This window comes from Geotrypetes seraphini, chromosome 3, assembly GCF_902459505.1.
Source record: "Geotrypetes seraphini chromosome 3, aGeoSer1.1, whole genome shotgun sequence".
Classification (NCBI taxonomy): Eukaryota; Metazoa; Chordata; class Amphibia; order Gymnophiona; family Dermophiidae; genus Geotrypetes; species Geotrypetes seraphini.
In genome coordinates, this window is record NC_047086.1 from 87542351 (window position 1) to 87563849 (window position 21499).

The window sequence follows — 21499 nt, forward strand, 5'->3', positions numbered from 1 at the left end:
CAATTTAGCATACTCCCACTCTTTGATGTTTACAAACCATAAAACCATAAAAGGACAGGACCGCCGAACGAACTAAAATAAGGTTTGGCGGGGGGAGGGCCCTGTCTGCCTGCCTCGGGGGGTGGGGCTCTACCGGGGGGGTCCTGCCTTCCTGCCGGGGATGGAGGGCCCTGCCTACCTGTCACTAGGCTTGCCTGCCCTGTGCCCTGCCCGGCCTACCACTTGACAACCAGAGGGGGGACAGGGGACAAAGCTTGGTAGGGAAGGGGGACAGGATGCAGAGCCTGGCAAGGAGTGTGGGGTTGGGTACAATGCCTGGCAGGGAGAATTTGGTTCAGAATGTTTTTTTTCTTGTTTTCCTCCTCTAAATCTAGGGTGCGTCTTATGGTCAGGTGCGTCTTATGGAATGAAAAATACGGTATATTCAAAAGGAAAAAAATCTTATATAAGAGGATTGTATAAGCCACTAAACTCCCGCAGCTGGAATGTGTGAATTATGGGATGACATCACTGCCCCTTCTAACTCTTTAGGAAATGCATTTATATTTTTATTTTTCAGTACTGAAGTACTTGCTGAAAAGTTTCCTTACTAGTTAAAAATTTGAGCGGGGAGTTTCTAATTTGTGACCCCTTATTCTGTATTTGATGAGGGTTTGTCTGTGTGATAGTAATGTCAGGTAGGGAGCTTGAAGGAAATGGGATCAGGGGGGCCATTGTTTGTTTTCTACCCTAGGCATCAGCATGTCCAACACTGGCCCTGACTCTTGCTGTAGCTGGTAGGGATCCCCAAGTACCGCCAACTAAGGACCTCCTCCAAAAAGTGACCAGAATTTCCTTCTACTAACCACAGCAGTCCTTGAGCTACTGAAGCATTAGCATCTGTGGCTTAGGGAGGTTGCTGTTGCCTGCCAAGCTTGATAAAAGGGGTTTTTGGCCACCTTTGGAGGAAGTCTTCAGCTGACAGAGCTTGAGGATCCTCATCAACTAGTTATATTTTATATTTACATTAAAGGTTCTCGCAGAGACCTATTTACAAAATATGTATTCTTCCCAATTAATAATTCCAAATTTAATAAAGTGTCATTGCTTATTTTTAAATGGGTCTCTACCAGAACTTCTAAAGTACTGCAGTAACATAATTAAGACCCCCTTTTACTAAACTGTGCTAGCAGTTTTTTGCACTGGGAGTTCCTAGAGCATCAGGAGCAGCAAGTAGCATTCAGCATGGCTTCTAGCACTAAAAACTGCTATCGCGGTTTAATAAAAGGAGGCCTAAATGAAATTACTTCAGAAATTTCTAATTAGGCAGGATCCATCTCTGTAATCCTCAATAAAATATATTAATATGAAGTTTTATGTTTATTTTAAAAAAGTAAATGTATAATTTTACACAAAGATTATTATAGTGCTTACATAATAAAACAGCAGACCAGGTAACAGATGGTAGTCTTACCCTGAAAAATCCGCTGAATATTGCCCATAATCAAAGATATAAACTCTGGTTATTTGGCACAAAGTGAGGTATCCCAAGGCAAAAATAAAACAGTATCTGAAAGGGAAAATAGAAATCCTTGTTAATTATGATGCATTTTAAGGAGACAAAAAAAATCTATCAAGTAGCATGTTTTCCCACACAGATCTGGTCTCTTTTGGTGCTAAACCAGGGAAAACATAAGAACACTGCAAACATTATGCTAAATACATATGGTTCTAGCACACACACAATCAAAACAGACTAAAATAAGTTCCAAACAATACTTATTATTTTCAATTTAAATCATATGATATAAACAGATCTTAGAGAGATATAGACATACGTAATAAATCATTTGTATTTCTAGGACACCTTCTAATGCAAGGCATGATCAAGTCGTATCAATTTTATTTATCATCTTGGAAGAATTTACGTATACAGCAAGATACTTACATATTTTTAGTGCTCCTAAATGTTGCAGAGTTGTATAGTGGTAATAAGTAGTCAAGAAAAGCAGAAGGCTTTCCTGCAGCTAAGACCTAAGGTCTTGACTGCGGATATCTCATTTTTCCTAAAAATTTCTGTGTCTGGTCATCAACAAAATTTAGAAGAAATATCCCACTGGTATTAAATCATTAAGCTCTAAGGGCTCCCTTTACAAAGCCATGCTAGGGCCTTAATGCGCACAATAGCACTCGCTAAATTGCCGCACACGCTAGCCGCTACCGCCTCCTTTTCAGCAGGCAGTAGATTTTCAGCTAGCATGCACTATAGCGCACCTTCGTAAAAGGAGCCCTAAGTGTCTGGTGACTTCTGAAGACAAATCTTATGCTTTCTTTGATCCTATGCACTTAGAAAGTTTTCTATTATGGAAACTTAAAGTTTAGAGATTTAATGAGAAACTAATTTGTAAATAGGTTGGTTTTTATAAAGGGTTAATAGAAATAGTCATGATTGTGTCTGATAAGTCATCAATTTAAGTGGCAATTTTTTTTTCTCAGTTTCTCTTTTTGTTCTACATTGAAGTAGACTTTAATGATTTATCTCACCCCCCCCCCCCCTTTTACAAAACCATAGTGCGGTTTTTTTCACCGGCCGTGGGGCCTAAGGCCGGCATTGCGGCGGAGGAGGAGCAGGAGGACTTTGCGATTCCTCCTGCTCCCGAAGACTGCCACTGCGCTGGAGGCCTAAGGAGCAGGAGGGACTGAGCACCTCTCCTGCTCCCAACTTTAGAGGTATGGGGACAGGGAGTGGGGGGTCCATGTTTATTGGGGGGGAAGGAAGGCCGATGGCAGGAGAGAGTCGACATCCCTCCTGCCATTTTTTAAATCGTGGTTTAGGTTTGGGGGGAGTCATCCCTCCTGCCATTTGTGGGGAGGGAGAGCGCGCGGGGGTGTTTTTTTGACAGGTTTGCCTGTCTTTTATTCATTTTTTCTTAATGGGGAAGATATTTTGTGTGTGTAACACGCAAAATATCTGTGTCATGGCAAAAAAATTAATAAAAGAGACAGGCAAACCTGTCAAAAAACCAGCAGACCTCTCGGTAATAGTTACCAACAGGTCTGCAGCAGTCAGGTTTTAGGATAGTAAAACCAGATTCAAAATAGCCAAGCAATTGTTAGTGAATCAATCGCTTGGCTATTTTGCATGGGTTGGATCGGATCGGATAGGAGATTGATCAGGCAGCAGTTTAGTGAATTGGGTCAGGGTACGATTGCAAAACCAGTAAAACTGTGCGCGACACACAAATAAAACTGGTTTTGCGATCATCGTTACAGGATCGGAAGGTTTAGTGAATCTAGGCCATACTTATTTCAATCTCTCCATTTCAGACTCACACCTTCCCCCCACTCTAGCATTTGACACTGAATACTTATACTTTCTCATGCTAGTGTATTTTTTCAGCATGGCAGTACCCCAGGGAGTATACAGTGCCAGAATCTCTCTTCCCCCCCACAACTATCACAGTTTTATCTTCCCTACCCCGACGCTCTCTTTATTAAAACTTGCCTGCACAGCCACCAGCATTAATACAGTGATTCCCTGCGACAGCCTCAGGGTGTCTTCCAGGCTGGGCCTGCCTACAATTATGCAACTTCCTTGGAGGTGGGCCTGGCCTAACAATGCCCCGAGGCTGCCAGAGGGAATCCCTGCGCCAACATTGGTGGCTGTGCAGGCAAGTTATAATAAACAGAGGTTCTGCTAGGCCTGGAAGCAGGAGGGTAGGGGAGAGGGGAAATGTGCTGCTGGACTGGGGTGAGGAGAGAGCGAGAGAGAGAAAGGGGAGGGCAGGCGGGATGTGAGAGAGGGGAGAAGGGTAGGCGGGATATGGGAGAGAGAGAGAAAAGAAGGGCAGGCGGGATGCTAGAGCGAGAAGAAAGGCAGGCGAGATGTGAGAGATAGAGAGAGAGAGAGGGGAGAAGGGCAGGTGAGATGTGAGAGAGAGAGAGAGAGAGGGGAGAAGGGCAGGCGAGATGTGAGAGAGCACAAGAGAGAGAGAGAGAGGAGGGAGAAGGGCAGACGGGATGTGAGAGAGGAGAAGGGCAGGCGGGATGTGAGAGAGAGAGAGAGAAGGGCAGACGGGATGTGAGAGAGAGAGAGGAGAAGGGCAGGCGGGATGTGAGAGAGAGAGAGAGGAGAAGGGCAGGCGGGATGTGAGAGAGAGAGAGAGGAGAAGGGCAGGCGGGATGTGAGAGAGAGAGAGAGGAGAAGGGCAGGCGGGATGTGAGAGAGAGAGAGAGGAGAAGGGCAGGCGGGATGTGAGAGAGAGAGAGAGGAGAAGGGCAGGCGGGATGTGAGAGAGAGAGAGAGGAGAAGGGCAGGCGGGATGTGAGAGAGAGAGAGAGAGGAGAAGGGCAGGGGGGATGTGAGAGAGAGAGAGAGAGATAGAGAGAGAAGGGTAGGCGGGATGTGAGAGACAGAGAGAGAGATAGAGAGAGAAGGGTAGGCGGGATGTGAGAGACAGAGAGAGAGATAGAGAGAGAAGGGTAGGCGGGATGTGAGAGACAGAAAGAAGGGTAGGCGGGATGTGAGAGAGAGAGAGAAGGGTAGGCGGGATGAGAGAGAGAGAGAGAGAGAAGGGTAGGCGGGATGAGAGAGAGAGAGAGAGAAGGATAGGCGGGATGAGAGAGAGAGAGAGAAGGGTAGGCGGGATGAGATGGAGAGAGAAGGGTAGGCGGGATGAGACAGAGAGAGAGAAAGAGAGAGAGAGAAGGGTAGGCGGGATGTGAGAGACAGAGAGAGAGAGAGAGAGAGAGAGAGAGAAGGGTAGGCGGGATGTGAGAGACAGAGAGAGATAGAGAGAGAAGGGTAGGCGGGATGTGAGAGAGAGAGAGAAAGAGAGAGAGAAGGATAGGCGGGATGTGAGAGACAGAGAGAGAGATAGAGAGAAGGGTAGGCGGGATGTGAGAGAGAGAGAGAAAGAGAGAGAGAGAGAGAAGGATAGGCGGGATGTGAGAGACAGAGAGAGAGAGAGAAAGAGAGAGAGAGAGAGAGAGAAGGATAGGCGGGATGTGAGAGACAGAGAGAGAGAGAGAAAGAGAGAGAGAGAAGGATAGGCGGGATGTGAGAGACAGAGAGAGAGAGAGAAAGAGAGAGAGAGAAGGATAGGCGGGATGTGAGAGACAGAGAGAGAGAGAAAGAGAGAGAGAGAAGGATAGGCGGGATGTGAGAGAGAGAGAGAAAGAGAGAGAGAGAAGGATAGGCGGGATGTGAGAGAGAGAGAGAAGGATAGGCGGGATGTGAGAGAGAGAGAGAGAAAGAGAGAGAGAGAGAAGGATAGGCAGGATGTGAGAGACAGAGAGAGAGAAAAAGAGAGAGAGGGAGAAGGATAAGCGGGATGTGAGAGACAGAGAGAGGAGAAGGGTAGGTGGGATGAGAGAGAGGAGAAGGGCAGGCGAGATGTGCGAGAGAGAGAAAGAGAGAGGGGAGTAGGGGAGGCAGGATGTGCGAGAGAGAGAGAGGAAATGGGCAGGTGGGATGCGAGTGTGAGAAATGGGCAGGTGGGATGTATAAGAGAACATGACCATAGTGACCAATCAGTTTTATGTTTCGTTTTCCCAGAGAAAAAAGATGAAACTTTAATGATCACAAATGGCAAATATGGAGACTCTCTTTTTCTTTTTTTTTCTTTATTAATTTTTATAATATTCACAAGCATAAATCTTGTTCCATATAATACAGAGAAGGAAACTATTCAAAACACAAAATTTTTCCACATTAAATGGTATAAATTTTCCTCTTTCTTAGACCACAATATATAGGAATGGTAATCAAAGTCTAGTGGAAAAAAAAAATAGGTATCTAACATTTAAAGGAAAGGCTTAATGGACTGTCGGTTGCAATATTCTCATAATTTCCATTCCTTAATTAATCCTTAATGATCTTTTTCAGTTTTAGAAATTCCCTCAAATGGTCTGAAGAGTAAAAAGTATATTTTATTCCCAAATACCTAACTAGGCATTTACAGGGATATGCTAAAAGGAACGTAGCATCAAGTTTAAGAGTCTCTTGACGTAGGGTAAGAAAGTCTTTTCTTCTCTCTTGCGTAACTTTTGAGACATCTGGGTATATCCAAAGTCTTTGGTCTCCAAATGGTTTTGGGAATTTTTAAAGTATGATTTCAAAATCAAGTTTAAATCTTGCTCGAAAACAAGACACTAATAAAGTAGCTCTTTCAGTATCTACAGATAAGGTTTATTCCAAGAGAGCAGAAATATTCTCCAAATCAATCTATTTTTCTTCTCCGTCCTTTTTTCTGTCTTCTTTTCCCCCATCTCTTTGAGGAATCTTTTTATTTGGTAAGTAGTAAATTTTATTCAAAGGAGGAATATTGTTAGGCGGAATTTTTAAATTCTCAGTTAAGTATCTTTTAAAAAGTTCTATAGGCAAAGTTCCAGGTATTAATGGAAACTTCAGGATACGGAGATTCAATCTTCGATTAAAGTTTTCAAATTGTTCTAATTTTCAATGTATTTAGGCATTATCTTTAATCATCGCTACTTTAAATTGTTGCAGCTGCTTTATATCAACCTGTGTTTGTCTAGCTTGTTCTGAAAGATCTTTTTTAACTGAGTCAAAAGTCTGAGTTAAATTATCAAGTTTAGCAGTAATAGTTGTTACCTCCTCAGTAGTTCGGGTCAGTTTAGTCTTCAGATTTTGAAGGAGTGTCCAAATGTCTCCTAAGGAGGCCTCCGTGGGAGCGGGAGAAAATCCTTTTCTCTCTTGTTGATTCTTCAGCTGCACTACCTGTGTTAGCTCTGCGCCCTCGCTGGGAGACCCCGCGGATCCACTTCTGGGATTGCAAGTCTCCTGCAGCAAAGTGCCGGCAGTGGCTGGACACGAAGGGTTGGAAGGAACCGGAGGGGACAATGATGTCTCAAACCCCGAGAGGTGGAGAGGCTCTCCAATATCTCTCCCCAATGCCTGGTCACATCCTCCAGAGTCTTTGGCAACCAATGACAGAGCGGCAAAGAAACGGCCTACAGTTTGCTGAAAGGGTGTGGAAACAAGGTCCTGCGATGGATCAGCAATAATCACCCCCTTCCGCTTTGAATGAGGCATTCCCGCAGAAGAAATCAGTCAACAATTGCAAGGTAGGAATAAAATTCAAACGAAGGACATCAGCAAACATGATTTTCCTCCGTGTTTCTAGCGGCTCCTCACACCGCCGTCATTTTGACTACTCCTCTCAGTCTCTAGACTTTCCTTTTCTTATAAATAGGTGCTATCTAAGTGTCACTGTTCATTTTCACTCAGTTTGTCAAAAGGGCCAGTTTATATGAGACTGAAGTATAACATCATGTGAAGTATCCCTTGGACTATATGCCAGTTGCAGTGACCTGCATCTTGTTTGTTGCCTAGGTAGTTACTGTTTAATAATAAAATGTTAATTTTAAAATCTCTGCTGCCTGGAGCTTGCTTGTACTTAGTTGAAAATTTTTCAATCTAGGGTGTATTTGGCTTGAAGAAATTGGGAAACACTGGTATATGCCATTCAGAAAGAACACTATACATTAAATACATGGTAGGGCATTAAAAATGGCTCAAAATTTGATTACTACAAACCTGTGAAGCAGCATTTTAGAAAGGACATACATCAGAATTGAAACATGTCAGAACAGAATCTTCTACAGAGCCATTTACCATATTTTTCGCTCCATAAGATGCACTTTTTTCCACCCAAAAGTGGTTGGAAATCTTAGTGTGTCTTATGGAGTGAAAATACCATTTTTAAACCCCCCATACTGTTTTAAAACATCCACCTCCCCTCATACTAACATAGTAGATGACGGCAGATAAAAACCCGAATGATCCATCCAGTCTGCCCAACCTGATTCAATTTAAATATTTTAATTTTTTCTTCTTAGCTATTTCTGGGCAAGAATCCAAAGCTCTACCTGGTACTGTGTTTGGGTTCCTACTGCCGAAATCTCCATTAAAACCTACTTCAGCCCATCTACACCCTCCCAGCCATTGAAGCTCTCCCCAGCCCATCCTCCACCAAATGGCCATATACAGACACAGACCGTGCAAGTCTGCCCAGTACTGGCCTTAGTTCAATTTTTAATATTAATTTCCGATTCTAGATCCTCTGTGTTCATCCCACGCTTCTTTGAACTCAGTCACAGTTTTACTCTCCACCACCTCTCTCGGGAGCACATTCCAGGTATCCACCACCCTCTCCATAAAGTAGAATTTCCTAACATTGCCTTTGAATCTACCACCCCTCAACCTTAAAGCACGCCCGCCGCTGTCATCTTGGTGGTCCAGCGCCGCCCGCCACCGTCAACACAGTACCTGGTGGCCCAGCATGTATCCCTCCCTTGCTAGCGGCGCACAGATCAAGAGCATGGAAGTCAGCTGCGAGCTTTCCATGCTCCTGCTTGGGCCCACACCACTATCTGAATGGCTGCTCTGAGTTCTCGCGGGACTCGCGAATACTCATGGCAGCCAGTCAGACAGTGACGAAGGCCCATGCAGGAGCACGGAAAGCTCGCGCCTGACCTCCAAACTCCTGACCTGTGTGCCGCAGAAATAGGACAAAACAGCCGTCTATTTAAAAAGATATGGGGGGGGACCAGAACGGACCAGAGATGAAAGATTCCAGCGATTAAAGATTTTTCTGCCCATCCTACAAGCGGGGCTGCCACTGTGGAAGATGGACCTTTCTTCCTCCCCCTCCTTTGTGCAAGGAGGCTATATTAGGGGCAGACTCACATTAATCAACACCAAATTAATCTTGTGCATCTTTCTTTTTATCATATTTTTGGGAAAGGGAATTCTCACTATAATTGTACTTCCTGTCATTTCTCCGTAAAGTCCATAGCTTCCGTGAACTGGAGATTGTTGATATGTCATGTTTTCCTGGGGTTATAATGTTAACCTGTTCTGGGAAGAGCTCTGACCCACAGCATTTTTCCTGGAGCTGATTAAAGAGTCAATCATGTCTCATCTTCTCACACATCAGAGTCATTTGCTGGGGTCAAATTGTTCTGGTTCTGCCATTTTGTTACCTCTTATTGCACAATAATGGGGCTGTATTAGGGGCAGAAAGAGGTTTCAATGCCTCTTGTTTCCTCCCCCAAGGGCTGGGATCTCTCAGGAACCAGGGCCTTGGCTAGTTCCAGCATTGATGCCACATAGATGTGTTGTTGACATGGGAGGGAAGGGGGGTTTTTTGTTGCTTTTTGGGGGGGTGGGAGATATTATAGTTCTAATGTTGTGAATATCTGATGATATTATGATTGTCACTTTTCTGATCTTGTTACCACTGTTATGTAGTTTGTATACTGTTCTGCTCAATACAAATTGTTTGAACATAAGAGAGGGGGTGGGGGGTGGGATGGGGTTGGGGTACTTCCTGTAACCTCTGCTGGATGATTTAATATATTCTTGCATTCTTTATATTCTATATTTTTACATTTCTAATAAAAAAGATTTAAACTTAAAAGTATTTGGGGGTACAGGGAGATGATTTAAAAGTACTGGAGAACGATGATTTAAAAAGGTACTGGGGGGTACAGGGGGATGATTTAAAAAGGTACTGGGGGTGAAAAAAATTTAGTCGGCTGGGACGGATCCCTCCTGGTCTAGCCTACCACTAGACTACCACATGGGGGGGACAGGGTACAGAGCCTGGCAGGGAGGGGGGACAGGGTGCAGAGCTTGGCAAGTAGTATGGGATTGGGTGCAGAGCCTGGTAGGTAGAATTTGGTTCAGAATGTTTTTTTTCTTGTTTTCCTCCTCTAAATCTAGGGTGCGTCTTATGGTCTGGTGTATCTTATGGAGCGAAAAATAGGGTATATACAGTGGGAGCTTGCATTTTATAATAGGTGTCTAAAATATCAACAAGGCCAACACGTAAACTGGCCTGAATATAAACCGAGGTATCAAAAAGGAGGGGGGGGAGGGGTTAATATTCAAGTGCAGTGCCTTGCCCTGCCAGGCTCTGCACTGTTTCTCCTCTCTCGCTGCTGTGCCAGGTTCTGCATCCAGCCCCTTCATTCCCTCCCCTGCTCTGCCAGTCTCTACCCAGCCCCCTCTCTCTCTGCTAGGTTCTGTACCCTGTCCCTCCTCCTTTCCAATGACTTGAAGGCCTCAACCAGGCCTGTCGTGAGACCTTAACTGAGCCTGCCATGAAACCTAGTGGTCCAGCGAGGGCCAAAACAGGAGGAATCCCTCCTGCCTCAGTCGATCCTAAGAATTTTTACCTCCTTCCTTTAGTATCCCTGGTGGTGCAGCGGTGAACCACGGCAGGGTGATGTTCTTTCACTCCTGCTTATGCAGAGCCGCTAGCTGATTGGTTGTCGCGAGTTCACGGCATCCTTAATAATGTCATCATTAAGATCAACAACGATTCAGCATTAATAATAGACACTGTTTAATGAGTTTAGTTTTAAAAGTAATTTTTTGCATAACGATGTTATTGACACTATTTAAGAAAGCATATAAATATAGATACAGTCAGTGTTCTTTATAAATATTTGAGATAAAAGAAACCCTTTGTACAATGGCACTTTAAATGATGTCATCATTAAGAACAATAAGGACCTTTTTTTGAATAGACATTGGTAGATAAATCATAGTATTCTAAATTTTCTTTAATTGCCAACATCATCACTATTGGCCAATCACTGATATCTGCCATTTTTTTTTTTTTTACTTTTGATGAGTGTCGAACATGGATACCGGTAAGTGAAATATATTTTTAAAAAGAAATAACTTAAATTGGGGGCAATGTCTGGAACATAAGAACATAAGCTATGCCTCTGCTGGGTCAGACCTGAGGTCCATCATGCCCAACAGTCCGCTCACATGGTGGCCCATCAGTCCAGGACCTGTATAGTAGCCCTCTATCTATATCCTTCCATCCCCTTCTCCTTCAGAAAATTGTCCAATCCCTTCTTGAACTCCAATACCGTACCCTTTCCTATCACTCCCTCTGGAAGCGCGTTCCAGGTGTCCACCACCCGTTGGGTGAAGAAGAACTTCCTAGCATTGGTTATGAATCTGTCCCCTTTTAATTTTTCCAAATGCCCTCTCGTTCTTGTAGTTGTCGAAAGTTTGAAGAATCTGTCCCTCTCCACTTTCTCTATGCCCTTCGTGATCTTGTAAGTTTCTATCTTATCCCCTTTAAGTCTCCGCTTCTCCAGCTAAAAAAGCCACAGTCTCTCTAATCTTTCAACATATGAAAGGTTTTCCATACCTTTTCTCAAACGTGTCACTCTCTTCTGAACCCTCTCGAGTATCGCCATATCCTTCTTTAGGTACGGCGACCAATATTGGACGCAGTACTCCAGATGTGGGCACATCATCGCCCGATACAACGTAAGGATAATTTCTTTCGTTCTGCTTGTAATACCTTTCTTGATTATTCCTAGCATTATTATTTGCTTTCTTAGCAGCCGCTGCGCATTGTACCGACGGCTTCATTGTCATGTCCACTATTACCCCCAAGTCCCTTTCTTGGGAACTCTCACTCAATAACAGCCCTCCCATTGTGTAGCTGTACCTCGGGTTTCTGTTTCCTACATGTAAGACTTTACATTTCTCTACAGTGAACTTCATCTGCCATCTCCAGATGGCCACTCCCCTAGTTTGTTCAGGTCCCTTTGTAAATCTTCGCAGTACTCTTTAGTCCTAGCCCCATTAAATAGCTTGGTGTCATCTGCAAATTTTATTACTTTGCTCTTCGTCCCCATTTCTATATCATTTATAAATACATTGAATACCAGCGGTCCAAGCACTGACTCCTGTGGAACACCACTCGTGACTTCCTCCAGTCCGAGTAGTGGCCCTTCACTCCTATCCTCTGCTTCCTGCCCGCCAACCAATACCTGATCCATCTGTGTACGTCTCCTTCCACCCCATGGTTCTTTAGTTTCCAAAGTAGGCATTCATGGGGTACCTTGTCAAAGGATTTTTGGAAGTCTTAAGTATACAATGTCTATGAGGTCCTCTTTGTCCATCCTTTTGTTAATTCCTTTGAAAAAATGCAACAAGTTTGTCAGGCACGATCTTCCCTTGCAGAAGCCATGTTGGCTTGTTTTCATAAGTTTATGCCTCTCTAGATGCTCCTCGATGCTATCTTTTTCAGCGCTTCCGCCATTTTCCCCGGAACCGAGGTCAGACTTACCAGTCTGTAGTTCCCCGGGTCACCTCTCGATCCTTTTTTTAAGATGGGCGTAACATTGGCTATCTTCCAATCCTCCGGGATCACACCTGTTTTCAGATATAGATTACAAACCTGCTGTAGTAGTTCTGCTATTTCCTCCTTTAGTTCTTTCAATACTCTAGAGTGGATTCTGTCTGGGCCCAGCGATTTGTCAGTTTTTAATTTTTCTATTTGCCTGTGTACGTCCTCAAGGCTTACTTCCATGGATGTTAATTTTTCTGCTTGGTCACCTTTGAAGATTTGTTCAGGTTCCGGTATGTTGAATGTATCTTCTTTTGTAAATACTGATGAAAAGAACATGTTTAGTCTATCCGTCACTTCTTTCTCCTCCTTCACCACTCCCTTCCTATCTCTGTCATCCAGCGGTTGCTCCTCCTCCCTAGCTGGCTGCTTCCCTTTAACATATCTGAAGAACGGTTTGAAATTTCGTGCTTCCCTGGCTAGCCTCTCTTCATATTCTCTTTTTGCTTTTCTAACCACAAGGTGACATTCTTTTTGATACTTCCTGTGTTCTTTCCAGTTCTCCTCGTTTTGCCCTTTTTCCATTTCTTGAATGAATTCTTCTTATCCCCTATCGCTTTCTTCACTTCTTTAGTTATCCACGCCGGGTCTTTTATTCAGCCCTTTTTGCACCCTTTTCTGAATCTGGGGATATACCGATTTTGCACCTTGCTTACCGTGTCCTTGAAAAAAGACCAGCTTTTGCTCTACAGTCTGCCATTTCTTTGTGTTGTTCCTGAATTTCTTCCTCATTGCTTCATAGTTTCCTTTCTTGAAGTTAAAAGTTGTCACTTAAAAGTTGTCACTGTGGTTCTCTTTCCCTTTGGTATTCCTACTTCAGCTTTGAACTTGATCATGTTATGATCGCTATTTCCCAACGGTCCCACTACTTCCATGTCCTTTGCAGGTCCTCTTAGCCCATTAAGGATTAGATCCAGAGTGGCATTTCCTCTCGTCGGTTCTCTGACAAGCTGATCCATGAAGCAGTCCTGTATATAGCCTCCAGGAATCCGGTCTCCCTAGCGCATTTTGAGTTTCCAAGACTCCAGTCTATTCCGGGATAGTTGAAGTCTCCCATAATGATCGTGTTACTGTTTTTGCATTCCCGTTTCTTCTCGGCTTCCATTTCTTCATTGGTAGTTTCGTTTTGCCCAGGTGGACGATAGTACAGACCAATCTTTATCTCGGGACCTTTCCTTCCCAGTATTTTAACCAATAGTGATTCCAATTTGTTGGTCATCGCTATTGTGTCCACTCTGGTCGAGTGTATGCTTTCTTTTATGTATAGAGCTATTCCTCCTCCTTTCTGCCCTGACCTGTCCTCGCGATAGAGTTTGTACCCCGGCAGTGCTATGTCCTATTTGTTTTCTTCATTCCATCATGTTTCGGAGACCCCAATGATGTCTAGGTTCTCAGTTTTGGCCATGACTTCTAGTTCCCCCATTTTGTTCCTTAGGCTCCTTGCAATTTTTATCTTCGTTTCCTTTCCCTGTGCTTCGATCTTTATTTTCTTCTCCTGTGCTACAATCCTCTTATCCTCCTCCTCTGACTCAATCTGCTCCTGTGTTTTGCCCGTTGTTTCTTCACAGCATTTTTCCCTCATAGTATCTTTACGGGATACCTTTTCCCAAATCGTCGACACTTGGTCGACTGTCAGCTTTCTCCTTCTTCTTAGTTTAAAGCCTGTTCTATTCCTCTCTTGACGTTGTTTGCCAGTAGTCTAGTTCCCGCCACACACAGTAGTCCATCTATCCTGAAGAGCTTGCTCTTGCCCCAAAATGTTGTCCAGTTCTTCACGAAGTGAAACCCCTCTTCCTCACACCATCTCCTCATCCATGCATTTACTGATTATAGTTCTGTCTGCCCTCGGTACTGGTAGGATATCTGAAAACATATCCTCTGAGTCCTCATTTTCAACTTTCTTCCCAGACTCTTGAACTGTTCTATCAGTGCACTTCTGCTGTAGTCTCTCCTGACATCATTTGTCCCGATGTGGATCATTACTGCAGTCTGTTCCGTCTCTGCTCCTTATAAGATCTTTCCAATTTTGTCCACGATGTCCTTTGTTCTCGCTCCTGGGAGGCAGGTCACCAGTCGATCTTCTCTCCCACCTGCTATGTGGCTGTCCACCTGCCTAAGGACTGAGTCTCCCACTAGGATCGCGGACTTCCCCTTCTTCAGTTTTCGATCTGGTCGCAGGTCTATGTCCTCGGGGTGCTTCGCTGCTTCTTCTTCTATGTCCTCAGTGTGCTTAGCTGCTTCTTTTTCTGGGGATCGACTAGACCATTCCTCCCCTTCCTGTGGGATTCCTCTGTGGGTACCTTCCTTGGAGTCGTCTTCCACTTGTTCTCCCTTCGATGTTGGCATTTCTTCATCTTTCCTCTGATGTTCGTGTTCTTCCACCCTCCTCCTATAGGCCTCCTCAATGAATTCCTTGAGTTCTGACTTCTTCCTCAATGTGCTTCCTCTCATGAAGTCCTTCGCTGTCCTGAGTGGGTCTTCTGTGATGTAGAGTCCTTCCAGTTCATGAATCCTGTCCTTCAGTTGCCTGACTTCCCTCTTCAAACTTTTCAGCTCCTGACACCGACTGCCTACATATGACTGCTGAGGGGAGATAGTCATACATATGACAAGTCTGTGCAGAACACTGGAAAGCTCATCTTCTGGATTCCCTCTGCTTCCATTGCTGTCCGCCTTTCTGGAGTAATCTCTTCTCCTTTACTGGTTCCTTTTTGCTTTGGAAAGCAATATATACTAATGCTCGAAGTATGAGAAACAAGATTCTGGATCTAGAAGCTGTGATGGAAGAAGAGGAGTTGGATATAGTGGCTCTGCCGTCGGTTGCCAAAGACTCCGGAGGATGTGACCCGGCATTGGGGAGAGATATTGGAGAGCCTCTCCACCTCTCGGGGTTTGAGACATCATTGTCCTCTCTGGTTCCTTCCAACCCTTAGTGTCCAGCCACTACCGGTGCTTTGCTGCAGAAGACTCACAATCCCGGAAGTGGATCCGCGGAGTCACCGGCAAGGGCGCAGAGCTAGCACAGGTAGTGCAGCTGAAGAATCAACAAGAGAGAAAGGGATTTTCTCCCGCTCCCACGGAGGCCTCCTTAGGAGACATTTGGACACTCCTTCAACGTCTGGAGACTAAACTGACCCGAACTACTGAGGAGGTAACAACTTTTACTGCTAAACTTGATAATTTAACTCAGACTTTTGACAGTTAAAAAAGACCTTTCAGAACAAGCTAGACAAACACAGGTTGATATAAAGCAGCTGTAACAATTTAAAGTAGCGATGATTAAAGATAATGCTTCAATATATAAAAAATTAGAACAATTTGAAAACTTTAATCGAAGATTGAATCTCCGTATCCTGAACTTTCCATTAATACCTGGAACTTTGCCTATAGAACTTTTTAAAAGATACTTAACTGAGAATTTAAAAATTCCCCCTAACAATATTCCTCCTTTGAATAAAATTTACTACTTACCAAATAAAAAGATTCCTCAAAGAGATGGGGGAAAAGAAGACGGAAAAAAGGACGGAGAAGAAAAATAGATTGATTTGGAGAATATTTCTGCTCTCTTGGAATAAACCTTATCTGTAGATACTGAAAGAGCTACTTTATTAGTGTCTTTTGTTTTCGAGCAAGATTTAAACTTGATTTTGAAATCATACTTTAAAAATTCCCAAAAACTATTTGGAGACCAAACACTTTGGATATACCCGGATGTCTCAAAAGTTACGCAAGAGAGAAGAAAAGACTTTCTTACCCTAAGTCAAGAGACTCTTAAACTTGGTGCTACGTTCCTTTTAGCATATCCCTGTAAATGCCTAGTTAGGTATTTGGGAATAAAATATACTTTTTACTCTCCAGACCATTTGAGGGAATTTCTAAAAGTAAAAAAGATCATTAAGGATTGATTAAGGAATGGAAATTATGAGAATATTGCAAGCCTTTCCTTTAAATGTTAAGATACCTACATTTTTTTTTCCATTAGACTTTGATTACTACTCCTCTATATTGTGGTCTAAGGAAGAAGAAAATTTATACTGTTTAATGTGGAAAAATTTTGTGTTTGAATAGTTTCCTTCTCTGTATTATATGGAACAAGATTTATGCTTGTGAATATTATGAAAATTAATAAAGAAATAAAATAATTAAAAAAAAAGTCTGTCCCCATACGCCTTATGATGAAGACCACATACCATTTTAGTAGCCTTCCTCTGGACCGACTATCTTTTTATATCTTTTTGAAGGTGCAACCTCAAGAATTGTACACAATATTCTAAATGAGGTTTCATCAAAGTCTTATACAGGGGTATCAATACCTCCTTTTATCTACTAGCCATACCTCTCCCTATGCAACCTAGCATCCTTCTAGCTTTTGTCGTCACCTTTTCAACCTGTTTGGCCACCTTAAGATCATCACATACAATCACACCCAAGTCCCGCTCTTCTGTCAAGCATATAAGCTCTTCACTCCCTAATCTGTACCGTTCCCTCAGGTTTTTGCAGCATTAAATTTTAGCTGCCAAATTTCAGACCATTTTTCAAGCTTTGCCAGGTCTTTCTTCATGTTATTCATCAAACAGAAAACAAATGAAACTGCAGGAAAAATTTACAAGATGCATGCTATATTTATTATATCAAATTTCAATGCCACACTTTAAACAATCCTAAGGACCTGACATGGTCCGTGTTTTGGTAAACCACGCCTTCTTCAGGGGCCCTAACAAATATAAATAGACATTGCTAAGAATATCTAAAAACAAAATAAAAAGAACATTTGGTATAATGAAACAATAATGATATTAATAGAACAATCAAAGTAAACTAATGTGAATAATATATTAAATAAACAAAGACATGTGGTAATGATGCAATAAGAAGACCAAACTGATGAAGCAATACATGACAAAACAGAGTGATCTTGTGTAGAGTGATCGTGTCACCGGTGTGGTGACAGGAAGACAAAACAAGATTTTAGCATAAGTGCTACACAATAATGATAAAGTGTGAGGAGTGAATAATATATAATTAAAAAATGTGAATGAGAAAAAGATGAACAAATATGACTCATAAAACAATAGAACATACCAGGGTTGTTGAGGTTTGACTTAAAACCGCAAATATAAAAATGAAAATGATCAACTAAAATATAAAATATGAAATAACAGCCATCAGTTAAAATAATATCAGGACAACTTGTTATAAAAGTGTGAATGAATATGGGGGAAAGTCAGTAATAGGGGAAAACAATAAAACTGACATGGCCTAAAACCGAAGGAAAGATATTTTGATTATTAGAAAAACAGAATGCTAATACCATCCTATGAACTAGCCGGAAAAAAGTGAGATGTATAAACAATGTGGCGGGGAGAAAACCAAAAAAGCACGGGAAGAAAATTTAAAAATTGGAGAACAGTGCACTCACATTATAAAATATGGAATCTGGGCAAAACATAAGTTACAAAATTAAAAATATTACATGATTTAGGGTAAAGGTGATACTTACCATAAGCCTGTAAAAACTATGAAAGAATGCATGCCGACAAACTCAGCGAAAAACTTCTACCGTAGTGAAGCAGGGACGCCGCGGGAGTTAGATTAAACAAATATCAGTAATATTGTTTATAAAAATGTTAAAAAGAACAGGCCCAAGAACAGAACCTTGAGGCATACCACTGGTAACATCCCTTTCCTCAAAGCGATCTCCATTGATCACTACCCTTTGTAGCCTTCCATTCAACCCTGCCCTTCACTTTGGGACCCATCCCGAGGGCACTCAGTTTATTTATTAGACATCTGTGTGGAACATTGTCAAAGGCTTTGCTAAAATCTAAATACACCACATCTAACGCACATCCTCTATCCAATTCTCTGGTCAACCAGTCAAAGAAATTAATCAGATTTGTCTGACAAGACCTACCTCTAGTGAATCCATGTTGCCTCCAGTCTTGTAATCCACAGGATTCCAGAAACTTGACCATTCTCTGTTTTAAAAGCATTTTCATGAATTTGCTTACCACAGAAGTCAAGACTTACCGGCCTGTAATTCCCTATTTCTTCCTTGCTTCCACTTTTGTGGAGAGAGAGACCACAACCGCCCTTCACCAGTCCTCCAGTACCACTCCTAACTCTAGAGACTCTTCCAGAGTTTTGGGTACAATCTTGGACTCTTCCATTTCATTTTATGAGCAGATAAATTCGCTAGTGAGAAAGTCCTTCTTTAGTCTGCGCATGCTGACAAAAGTTAGACCATTATTCTATCAGGAGCATTTCACATTGTTGGTTCAGTGCACTGTGCTTGTTCAACTGGACTACTGTAATTATGTGTATCTAGGTATCAAGCAAGGCAGTCTGTTACACTTCAGTTGTTACAAAATACGGTGGCGAAACTCATTTTGGGGAAATAAATGTTCGATCATGTTTCTCCTTTGCTGAAAAAGCTTCATTGGTTACCTGTCTGTTATAGGATCCAATTTAAATGCGCAAGAATCATTTGACCTTTGGATTCCTTTATGTTGGAATACATATAGATCTTGCTATATGAGAAACACACAGAAGTATAAGTTATCATTTCCCTCTCTTAAGGGAATTAAATCAACTGGGAAACTTTTTCAGTCCTATACTTTCAAGTTGGTAGAGATTTGGAACGGACTACCGGGTCCTATTAGAACTATAGGCCAACAACAATTATTTTGGAAAACCTTAAAAACTTTGCTTTTTTCACAATATTTAAAAAGTTTACCTGCAGAATCCACTAACCAATAACAATGTAAGTTCTATTTTATGATAGTTTTTAATTTAAACACCTTACTCTATTCTACATCATTTATGTACACTCTAGTCTCCTGACTATTTGTAAACTATTTGTAAACTGTATCAAGCTCCGACGAGATGGCCCGGTATATAAACCTCATCTAGAATATTGTGTGCAATTCTGGAGACCGCACTTTCAAAAAGATGGAGTCGGTCCAGAGGAAAGCTACTAAATGGTGCATGGTCTTCGTCATAAGGCGTATGGGGACAGGCTTAAAGATCTCTATCTGTATACTTTGGAGGAAAGGCAGGAGAGGGGAGATATGATAGAAACGTTTACCTACGTAATGTAAATGCACATAAGTCGAGTCTCTTTAATTTGAAAGGAAACTCTGCAATGAGAGGGCATAGGATGAAGTTAAGAGGTGAAGGGCTCAGAAGTAATTTATACAAATACTTTTTTACAGAAAGGGCGGTAGATGCATGGAACAGTCTCCTGGAAGAGGTTGTGGAGACAGAGACTGACTGAATTCAAGAGGGCCTGGGATAGGCACGTGGGATCTCAGAGAGAGAAAGAGATAATGGTTACTATAGATCAGGGGTGTCCAATGTCGGTCCTCGAGGGCCGCAGTCCAGTCGGGTTTTCAGGATTTCCCCAATGAATATGCATGAGATCTATTTGCATGCACTGCTTTCAATGCATATTCATTGGGGAAATCCTGAAAACCCAACTGGATTGCGGCCCTCGAGGACCGACATTGGACACCCCTGCTGTAGATGGACAAACTAGATGGGCCATTTGGCCTTTATCTACCTTCATGTTTCAATGTTTCTTTTCCTGAGCAGTGATTCTTAATATGGAACCCTGCATCACGTTTTACATGATTCAGGGTAAAGATGACACTTACCATAAGCCTGTAAAAACTATGAAAAGAATGCACGCCAACAAACTCAGCGAGAAACTTCCACCGTAGTGAAGCAGGGACGCCGCAGGAGATAGATTAAACAAATCAGCAATATTGTTTATAAAAATGTTAAAAAGAACAGGCCCAAGAACAGAACCTTGAGGTAACATCCCTTTCCTTAGAGCGATCTCCATTGATCACTACCCTCTGTAGCCTTCCATTCAACCAGTTCCTGACCCAGCCTGTCACTTTGGGACCCATCCCAAGGGCACTCAGTTTATTTATCAGATGTCTGTGTGGAACATTGTCAAAGGCTTTGCTAAAATCTAAATACACCACATCTAACGCACATCCTCTATCCAATTCTCTGGTCAACCAGTCAAAGAAATTGATCAGATTTGTCTGACAAGACCTACCTCTAGTGAATCCATGTTGCCTCCAGTCTTGTAATCCACAGGATTCCAGAAACTTGACCATTCTCTGTTTTAAAAGCATTTCCATGAATTTGCTTACCACAGAAGTCAGACTTATTGGCCTGTAATTTCCTATTTCTTCCTTACTTCCTGAGTTTTCAAAGCAAATTCCAATATATTTGAGTGCGATTACATCCATATAGCGCTTGCAAGGAGGTTTTTTTAAGCCCATGAGGTTCTTGCCCTTTTTAGTCCTTCAGCAAGATTCGTTCTGGACAAGGATCCGAGGCTTTTTGCCTCCTTGCAGTATGGTACAAGTTTGAGATGCAAGTTTAACTTTTTCAGAAGAGTAAGCAGGTATATTTGGTATATGAATTTAAAAGAAACCTACTCTATCTGCATATTGTCGATAGTGAGAAAACCATTATTTACCCTTCTCCATTAAGAATATTGACTATTTAAACCACTCTGTTTTCTGTCTTTCAACCACTTCTTAATCCATAAAAGGACATTATCTCCTATCCCATGACTTTCTAATTTCCTCCAAAGTCTTTCATGAGGTACTTTATCAAATGCCTTTTGAAAATCCAAATACACAATATCAACCGGATCACCTTTATCCATATGTTTATTCACCCCTTCAAAGAAATGCAGTAGATTGTTGAGGCAAGATTTCCCTTGACTAAATCCATGTTAGCTCCATCTCATTAATACATGCTTATGTGCTCTCATTTTATTCTTTATAATAGTCTCTACCATTTTGCCTGGCACCGATGTCAAACTTATCAGTCTATCATCTCCCAGATCACCTCTGGAATTCCCCAGGGGTGTGTGCTGGGTCTGCTGCTTTTTAACATTTTTCAATAATGTAGGTAATAACTAGTGAGATAATTAAATTTGCTGATGACATGAAATGCTTTCACCCTCTCCATTCTACGGGAACTGCCTTTGCTAAAGTTTCTAATGACCTGTTGCTGGCCAGATCCAATGGCTTCTACTCTATCTTCATCCTTCTTGATCTGTCTGCTGCCTTTGATACTGTTGATCACCACCTACTCCTTGATACACTGCCCTCACTGGGATTCCAGGGTTCTGTTCTCTCCTAGTTTTCTTCCTCTCTCCCCCATTGTACTTTCAGACCATGTAATGGTGGATCCTCCTCCACTGCTATCCCACTGTCTATTGGTGTATCTCAAGGCTCTGTCTTGGGCTCTCTCCTCTTCTCCATATATACCCGCTCTCTCGGTATACTAATCTTCTCCCA

The 21499-nt window shown here is 42.4% G+C and overlaps 1 protein-coding gene across 5 annotated transcripts in view; it reads right to left on the bottom strand.

Moving 5' to 3' along the window:
- Positions 1 to 21499, bottom strand: part of MBOAT2 (membrane bound O-acyltransferase domain containing 2) — a 216274-nt gene that overhangs the window by 119018 nt on the left and 75757 nt on the right. For all 5 annotated transcript variants that reach the window (XM_033936895.1, XM_033936897.1, XM_033936896.1 and 2 more), the window contains one exon: positions 1454 to 1549. In XM_033936895.1, coding sequence (XP_033792786.1) covers positions 1454 to 1549 — 96 coding nt within the window. The remainder of the gene's footprint in view (positions 1 to 1453; positions 1550 to 21499) is intronic.